The sequence below is a fragment of the Loxodonta africana genome, chromosome 3 (assembly GCF_030014295.1).
Source record: "Loxodonta africana isolate mLoxAfr1 chromosome 3, mLoxAfr1.hap2, whole genome shotgun sequence".
NCBI lineage: Eukaryota > Metazoa > Chordata > Mammalia > Proboscidea > Elephantidae > Loxodonta > Loxodonta africana.
Window position 1 is genome coordinate 20,970,570 of NC_087344.1, and position 9,801 is coordinate 20,980,370.

The following is a 9,801-nucleotide window of genomic DNA, read 5'->3' on the forward strand; positions in this document are numbered from 1 at the left end:
AGGATAGCGCAGGACCAGGCAGTGTTTCGCTCTGTTGTGCACAGGGTCACTATGAGTCAGAACCGACTCAATGGCACCTAACAACAACAACAAGGTGGAATGTCATGGATTGAATAGAAAGGGATGAAACGCGTTTACGAAAGTCACAGCCCAGATCCGATGGAAGGGGAGGTTCCCTGGGGTGTGACCTCTATCACCTTTTATCTTCCAAGAGATAAAAGGAGAGAAATGTAATCAGAGAGATATAAGTACCTCATGCCACCAAGAAAGATGTGCCAGGAGCAGAGCACATTCTTTGGACCTACGGTCATTGTGCTGAGAAGCTCCTAGGCCAGGAGAAAATGATTGATGACAAGGACCTTCTCCCAGAAACAACAAAGATAGAAAGAATTCCCTGGGAGTTGGCACCCTGAGTTTGGACTTGTAGCCTTGTAGACTGGAAGAGAATAAATTTCTCTTTGTTAAAGCCATCCACTTGTGGTATTGCTGTTATAGCAGCACTAGGTAACTAAGACACTTAGTGAAGTAGAGGGTTAGGGAGAAAGAGGAAGACCTTGACAAGACAGACTGACACAGTGGCTGCAACAATGGGCTCAAACACAGCAACAATTCTGATGATGGGGCAGGACCCAGAAGTGTTTTGTTGTGTTGTACCTAGGGTCGCTATGAGTCAGAATCAACTCGACAGCATCTAATAACAACAACAGCCACTATGCAAGGCAGGAACGCAAGCGGAAATCTATATACAACTGTTCACTGCAGCACTTTTCACAAGAAGCAAAAGATGAACACAGCCAAAATGTCCATCGGCAGGTGAATGGATACACAAACTTTGGTACGTACACACAATGGAGTAGAACTGCTCCACAAGGTTTTCAAGGCTGTGACCTTTCAGAAGCAGATCACCGGGCCTGTCTTCTGAGAAGTCTCTGGGTGGGTTTGAACCCCCAAACTAGTAGATGAGCAATTAACTGTTGGTGCAAGCCAGGGACTTCCAATGGAATATTACACACACTCCCAAAAATGAAGTCTTGATGCATACGACAACATGGATGAAGCCTGAAAACACCAAGCTGAGAAAAGTCAGTCAGTCAGAAAAGGAGAGATGCATTCTGATCTCACTTATAGGGCAGAAGCAAATATACACAAAGCAAAGCTTATTAGTGGTTACCAGGGGTGACAGGGAGGGGGAAGGAAGAGTTTTTGATTAGGATCATTGAGTTGATGTGAAAGGTAGTGGAATGATTTGGAACATAAACCATGAAATGCTTGCACAGCTTGAATATAAGCAATGTAACAAATGCACATGTAGAAATTGTTGAAATGGCGTGTTTTATTATGTATATTTGCAACACAATAAAAAAAATAACATGAAGATCAATAAAAAGGAAAGAAAAGCTCTGTGGAATTCTCGCTCTACACACACACACACACACACACACACACACATTTTTCTTCTAAAAAAAATGAGTAAAGAATCCCTGAGAGCAAAAAGCACAGTCAATTACCCCCCGTTTTTATTGGTCCATTTCTTGTGGTGACCTCATAAGGAGCCAATTCTTTGGAACTCCAAGCCCCTATATAAGTCCCTGGAAACCTAGGTTTGTGGTCTTTCTGGCTCAGGAAGCTCTTTCAGTGACCTGAGACATCGTGACCAAACTTGGCTTGTTTTCTCTTTCAATTGTGGTTTTTCTATTTCCTCGCCAGCTATTCTTATTTTCTCTTTGTTTTTCCTCATTTGCATTCATTCGTTTTTCATTTTATTCTTCCTTTACATCCTCAATTTTTCTTTTTTTCTATGTACTTGTTAATTTTTTTATCATCTTACTAGTATTGTTTTATTTTGTATTTTTTCTTATCCTCATGTTATTTATTCCTTTTTTGAATCTTTCTCATTGATTTCTTGTTTTGTTTATATATACAATTTATCTTATTTTTATCAGTTTTTAAAATTTTACTTCCTCTTTTCTCATTTTACCTTTTTGATTATATTTTAACTTTTTCTCATTTTTTCCATATTTCATTAAGTTTTTAGTCACCACTTTTTAGGGTTTTGGGTTTTTAAGTTTTTAATCCTACCACCAGGGCACCTCTTATCCCAAAGCCCGCTACGCCTTCGCACCATAGCCAACATGCTGCAGAGCCACTTAGCCTTCTCTGCTGTGGAGGAAACTCATGTGGGACGCTACCACCTCCTCAGAACCATCGGCAAGGGGGCATCTGCCAAGGTCAAGCTGGCCCAGCACATCATCACCGGCCAAGAGGTAGCCATTAAAATAATTGACAAGATCCAGCACACGTCCTCCGACCTCCACAGACTATACAGAGAGATAGAAATTATGAAGGATCTCCATCATCCAAATATTGTAAAGCTGTTTGAAGTCATAGAGAATGAGCACGCCCTCTATATAGTGATGGAGTATGCAAGTGGAAGGGACCTCTTTTACCACCTAGTGAATCATGGCTTCATGAGCGAAAAAGAGGCCCAAACGAAATTCCAACAAATAGTGTCAGCGGTGAAGTACTGCCACGACAAGGGTATTGTTCACAGGGATCTGAAAACAGAAAACCTACTATTGGACAAGCGAATGAACATCAAACTTGCAGACTTTGGTTTAGGAACTGAATTCACCCCAGGGAGCAAGCTGGATACCTTCTGTGGCACTCCCCCTTATTCTGCCCCAGAACTCCTTCAGGGAGAAAAGTATGACGGACCCCCAGTGGATGTGTGGAGCCTGGGAGTCATCCTATACTTCATGGTAACTGGATCTCTGCCTTTTCGTGGGAAGACCTTGACGAAGCTGCGAGAGCAGGTGCTGCAGGGACAATATCACGTTCCCTTCCACATGTCTAGCCAGTGTCAACACCTGCTCAGTAAAATTTTCATTCGTGACCCAAGAAAGAGAGCCACATTAGAGGACATCCTAGCACATCTATGGATGAAGGTGAGCCATGAAGAAAAACAAAAGCTCTATGTGCAGCCACTCCCAGACTACGATAACCACTGGCACACTGAGGTGACGGTGAACACGGGTTACGTGCAGGAAGACATTCATGACTCACTGTTGAACCACAATTACAATGACGCGAACGCCACCTATCTGATCCTGCATCACGACACATATGACATTGACAGCCACACCAGCACCCTGGAACCCCAGGCTGAAGCCCATTGCACCGATAGCCACACTCCTTCCTCATCCCATGAAGTGCCTCCTACCGTCTGTCCTAAACCCAAACAGCGTAGTTACACCGAGCCCACCATTCCCACCTTTGGTTACTACATCCGCGATGCTTTGAACACTCTCTCTGAGGGAGGGATGGGGACCTCCATGGTGTCTACTTCTCCATCATTCTCCCTGGCCCTGGCCCACCTGCGGCAGCAATCTACCACAGCCTGGGCACAGCCCAACCAGGACTCTGACCTGTATGCCAAGGTGAGAAACAGTGAGGTGCCACAGCCCATCACACCACCCCAGTGTGTTTCTGTGCCTTCCTCCTCAGCCTACACCATCAACGAGAGTGCCGAGGCACCGGAGAAAACCAGTTTTACTCAGGGAATGTCAAAACTAAGCTCCGTAAATGAGGAGCAGGTGCATGAGTTACCTGACCAGCCGAGTTTGCCCCAGACTGTGAGTCTAGCCTCTTCCTCTGAGGAGCAAGTGCATGAGTTACCTGACCAGCCGAGTTTGCCCCAGACTGTGAGTCCAGCCTCTTCCTCTGTCAGCAGCCAGGGCTGGAAGCAGGCCACTGGGAGGTTCTTTAAGCTCATGAGAAGATGCCTTTGTTTTACATATGACAAAAAGGACCACAAAGCATCGGACAGCAAAGCTGCACAAATGATCAAACCTCAACAGGCCAAACCACGCTCTCTCAAATTTACCTGGAGGATGAAGATCACCAGTTCCTTGGAGCCCGACGAGATGCTGCAGGAGATCTGTCAAGTGTTGGATGCCAATGGCTGTGACTGGGATCTCACCCACAAATACACACTGCTGTGTATGAATGGCACACCAGGACAACAGGACTTCACTCAGTGGAGGATGGAGGTGTGCACCCTGCCTCGGAGGACTCTCAATGGGGTGAAAGTGAAGAGAATTTCAGGGACCTCTGAGGCCTTTAATAGCATTGTCTCAAAAATCACCAGGGACCTTGCACTTTAAAATGGGGGCAGCAGAGCTGCCTGAGAGAAAACAGGAGTTCCAAGGTTTAAGCTCCTTTGTAATTTTGAAGGCAATGTTCAGAAAACCCACCTAAAAAAGGTGCCCGAAATTCACTTCACTTGAACCCTGTTGAGCAATCATCAAGGCAGTGTGCATACCTTCATCCTCCACTGCACAAAGTCCTCTTGGCCTGCACGTCACGTGTGCACAGCAACACATATGCCCGGGAGACATCCCACTCGCAGCTGTTGGCATCGCACACTTGGCAGATCTTCCACATCATCTCGTTGGGCTCCATGGAGCTGGTTCCTCCACATAAACTTCAGCGACAACAGCTTGGCCTCTCCAGGTTTAAGCACTTCCACCTCGTCTTTGCTCTCAGATTCCTACAGATCCGCTGCAGCAAACATGAAGCAAAGAATTCATGAAAACAAAACAAACACTCCCAAATTCATCCGTTCAGACAGACAAAGGAAAGCTTGTAATAGGGAAAGCCACTTGATTCACTAACACGGCCATCGAGATCTCTCTGGAGTCCCTTGGGATGCACTGAACAGCAAACCAGAAAGTTGTCGGTTTAACTCCACACACAGATGACTTCAAAGAAAGGCCTCCAGTCTATTTCTGAAACATCTTGAAGCTGAAGAAAATCAGACCAAGTCCACAAGAGCCAAAGTATGACCTTGAGCTTGTCCCACCTGAATTTAGAGACCATCTCAAGAATACATTCACTGACTGAACACTAATGACCGAAGACCAGGCGAGTTGTGGAATGACATCATATGTTCTTCCTTGTGAAAAAATCTGGAGTTTAGCCATCAAATTAGATCCTGGGCCATGCGAAACTCAACATGGAAGACTTTCAAGTGGGCCTAAGTATTTCAAGAATAGGCATCAATTCTATTATACATTGGATCCTTTTCTGAACCTGTTTATTGTTTGCAGAGGGAGACCACCTGCCCTATCGTCTCCACCCTAGGAGAAATTTTTCTAGCACACCCATTTATAGAACTTTAGTAGCTTTGGAGGTGGCATGCCAATAAATTTTGCCCAAATTGACCTTGCTTCTCAGCTTTTCATGGTTGGCTCTGTCTCCTGTACAGTGACATGTCTATATTTTTTAACACTGGGTATCAGTTTCCAACAAATATTTCCGTATTAATGGTTTTGGTAGGCCTAGCACACACTGGAAGCAGGTAGTTGTCAATTTGGTTAGACTCTCCCACGTGAAGAGTGCTTAGATAGCTCCATGGGATTAAATCCACTTTCCATAAGAAATTGCTTTGCTATAACCCCCCAGCAGCCATGCCTGATTACTGGGGGCACAGCCACAATTACAATTCCTATAGGACATACAAAATACTGAGTGTTATTTAAAAAAAAAAAAAAGAAACTTGTGTTTTGACAGTGTGAGAAGGTTACATTAGGGAAGAACTTCCAAGCTAGTTATAGTTCCTGATTTTTTGAGACATGCTTTGGTCCACCTAATTTATACCATATACTTTATCTTCCTTGCATGTACTGATTAGTGACCACTGCCCTTGATCACTTAGTTAGTGGGATTCATTTCTGCCTCAGGAAAAGGGCTTGTACTGGTCGGGGAGAGAGAGCATTATAATTAGTAGGAAAATAAGTCAATACTTCTAAGGGCCTATGGTTGACAGGATTTACATTGTGAAAAATATGTAGCGCAGCTTAAGAAAGAGCAAGAGCTTGCCAAAGTGATGCGGGGGCGCTCCAAATACTGAGTTCCAATCACTTAAGCCTGTCCAGAGTCATTTCTCAATTTATTGTCCTGCTAAATGGATGGACCCCCATTAACAAATTCTTCATCATTCCCAATATCTCCTCCTTTTCCTTCTTACTACTTGTAGTGAGTTAGAAATATGTGGGGCTGAGCTGGCAAACCAAGACATGTAATCCTGCAAATAACACTGAATAAATCTCAGTGGCCCCCTGCCATCCCTGGCTGCTGACACAGGGAGAGGCTGGGCTCACAATCTGAGGCAAACTCGGCTGGTCAGGAATCTCTTGCAGCTTCTCAGCATGCAAAGAGCTTAGTTTTCACACTCCCTGGAGGAAACCAGTTCCTTCTGAGCTCCACCACTGCTGCTCATGGTGTGGGATGAGGAGGAAGCCTCACAGACACACTGGGAAGATGTTCTAAACTGCAGCACGTCACTGTTGCTCACCCTGGAGCACACTCCAGAGTCCTGGTTGGGCTGCACCGAGTCTGTCCTGGATTCGTGGTATATGTAGGACTGGGGTGGAGAGACTGAGGTACAGGTAGATGCCATGGAGGCCCCTGATCCTGAATCAGATAGACTATCCAAAGCATTGTGGATGTTGCCCTGGCCAAGGTGGTCTTCACTTAATTTGTGGAATGGTCAATTCCGTGTTTGTTTGTGAAAACGTTGCTGTTCACAGAGGGCACAGGACTGGCCTTCTTTCTCTCCAGGGTGGGCTGTTCTTATGCTTCTGCTCTTCTGCCCTGACCCCTGGTCCTCCTCAGGCCGCATATTTTTTGGCATAAGTGCAAGAGGAATTTTAGGTATGCCTCATGGACTAAATTATGTGCCCCCAAAAAAGTGTGCATCACTTTAGCTGGGTTATGATTCCCTGTATCTTGTGACTGTCCTCCATTCTGAGATTGTAATTTTATGTTAAAGAGGATTAGGATGGGATGGTAACGCCATCCTTACCCAGGTCACACCCCTCATCCAATGTAAAAGCAGTTACCCTGGGGTGTGCTCTGTACCACCCCTTATGTCTCAAGAGATAAAAAGGAAAGGGAAGCAAGCAGAGAGTTGGGGACCTCATACCCCTAATAAAGCAGGAACAGGAGCGAAGCTCATGCTTTGGACCTAGTGTCCCTGCACCTGAGATGCTCCTCTATCAGGGGAAAATTGATGAGAAGACCGACAGAGAAAGAAAGCCTTCCCCTGGAGCTGACACCCTGAATTTGGACTTTCAGCCTACTATATTGTGAAGAAATTAATTTCTCTTTGTTAAAGCCATCCACTTGTGGTATTTCTATTACAGCAACGCTAGAAGACTAAGAGAGCTGGAATGGCAGCCTCGCTCTACCTCCTCTGCTTGGGTTAGCACAAGAGGGTACACTGTACACCATGGGATGAACATCCACTGCAGGCTGCTATGGCCCTCTGTCTCAGGTGTTTTACGACCAGGAGCAAATAGATGACTATCACAACACTGTACTTTGGCATCATCAATAAGCACTGAATCTCTCACCATGTGTAACACATCACCTCAATCCACTGAGGGTCACTGTAATCTGGGTGTGGCTCCACATACAGCTTTTGTTCCTCATGACCCACCATCATCCACAGATGTGTCAGAATTGCCTCTGAAGTACCTCTCTCACTAGGGTCATGAATGAAAATTTTGCTCAGCAGGTATTCATACTGCATAGTCATATGGAAGGGAAAGTCCCTTCACTACCTCCTGCCATAGTATCATGAAGGTATTTCCAACAAAAGGCAGGGATCCACCTACCAACAAATACAAAATGACTCCCAGGCTCAACACATCCACTAGGGGGGGTCTGTCATACTTTTCTCCCTGAAGAGTTCTATGGCAGAATAAAGGAAGGGAAACTGCCACAGGAGGTATACAGCTTGTTGCCCAGGCTGAATTCATTTCCAAGGTCAAGACCTGAAAGTTTGCTGCTCATTTTCTTATCTAATAGTAGGTTTTCTCTTTTCAGGGCCCTCTGAACCATACACTTGTTATGACAATCCTGCACCGCTGACACTATCTGGCAGAATTTGGTGGCTTGAGCCCCTTTGTCCCTCATCCTGCCATGAGCCCTTGCATGATGAAACACCTCCCCTCCACTTACTTATTCCATCACTATGTGGAGTGTGTTCTCATTCTTGATGACTTCAAACAATTTCACAGTAAACACTCCCACAGCTCCATGAAGGCATTTCCACCAAAAGGCAGGGATTCACTCACCAACAAATACAAGATGACTCCCAGGCTCCACACATCCACTGGGAAGTCCGTCGTACTCTTCTCCCTGGAAGACTTCTAGGGCAGAATAAAGAAAAGGTATAATTGAAAGCCTTCATAATTTTTACCTCTCAGGATAGTCCATGAATGCTGCAGGAGGTTGCTGGGTCTCCCTAATGATCTTACCTTATTCCCAGTGAGGAGAGCTTTAGCCAACTTCACCTTGGTGAAGGTACCTTTGCAGAGGTTTTCGAGCATTTGGTAGTCTTACACATGGGTCTCCTCCTCAGAAGAAATGGCCAAGAGGCCTCTGCATCATCTCGGACTTGGGTCAAGTCTTACTTAGCTTAGGGCCAATGGGTCCCAACACAGGATTCAAAGTGGTAAAAACTGATGACTAAATAAAAACTAGGCCCCTGGGTGGCACAAATTCTTAAGCCCTGCATGACAAGCCAAAAGGTTAGTAGTTCAAACCCACCCAGTGGCATCTCCAAAGTAAGGCCTCGTAACTGACTCTGAAAGGTCACAACCTTCAAAACCCTGTGAAACAGTTCTACTTTGCACGTTTGGTGTTGCTGCGAACTGTTATCTACTCAACAGCAACTAGTAACATGCAAATAAAAACTTAATTAAAGGAGAAAAAGATGAGAAAAAGCATATAAAAACTAGAAAAAAAATACAAAATAAGAAAATGAAAAAGTGACAAAAAACAGTTTTATTTTGGGGGTTAGTCTGTGGAGGTTGGAAGAGCTCTGCTGGATCTTGTCAGTGATCCTGGCTCTGAAAGTGGCCACGTTTGGATTCTGGCCTACTGAGTTCCAGTCTCTCATTCAGAGCCCTACCAAAGGGCAATGTTAAAATCAATCAAGTGGGTAAGTTCAGCAAGACCCTGAGATAGGTTATATGAAGCTCTCACCCCACCAAAGGGGGAAAAGAAACCTAGAAGGTGTTGCTACCCTGTGAGTATCCTGAAAAGAGTCAACAGTTGACATCAACACAGCAAATGCTGAATCAAGGAAAAGATGGCTTCAAAAAGGTAAGGCAACTTTGTGGTCTCTTTTCTTGCCCTTGCCCCATCTCTTCCCCAACTCAGTGGTCATCTTATAGTAGCAGCACTTGCTTCTGATCCCAGGGTGGGACCCTGTTCCTGGCTCCAGTTAGAGTACAGAAAATCATTGTGTGTGTCTCTTCTAATCTTTCTGGGGGATGCCTGAAGGACTAATGCAAGGACCTTGTCTCTTTGACCTAACTTACGACCCAGGCTGCTAAGGTGGCAGGCATTTATAAGGAAAGATTGCAAGAGGAACTAACAGCCCATAGAGGGCTGAGGCTAAACAGTATGCTCAAAACATACGATAGATAGCCTAAGGCCTAAAAGCCAAAACTGGGAAGTACTTCTTTGGAAAATCAGGATATTCAAAAGCAACTGTGTGTTTGGGGAAATTTAGCAGGCTACAAATACCTAGAGCAAAATTTCTGTTCAGAAACTACCTGAGAAAGACCTACACTTTTTCTCACTCTATAAGTATTTCAGGAGTGCCCCAGCACACAGCCAATCTGCACAGACTGGGAGAAGTATTTGTGGGTTTTGTTTTGATTTTTTGTTTCTTTCTTTTTTCTATGTATTTTTAGCTCCTCTCATTTCAAAATCACTCTAAAAACA

At 44.8% G+C, this 9,801-nt stretch overlaps 1 protein-coding gene across 1 annotated transcript; it reads left to right on the forward strand.

Annotated features, from left to right (window-relative positions):
* The first annotated feature begins 391 nt into the window (after positions 1-391).
* LOC135230526 (serine/threonine-protein kinase MARK2-like) lies at positions 392-4,163 on the forward strand. The gene has a single exon (XM_064279885.1). It carries the CDS (start codon positions 2,133-2,135, stop codon positions 4,161-4,163), a length of 2,031 nt encoding a protein of 676 aa, XP_064135955.1. The 5' UTR covers positions 392-2,132.
* Positions 4,164-9,801: the final 5,638 nt, after the last annotated feature.

Coding starts and splice junctions, on each gene's coding strand:
- LOC135230526 (XM_064279885.1), top strand. CDS start 2,133: ATGCTGCAGAGCCACTTAGCCTTCTCTGCTGTGGAGGAAACTCATGTG.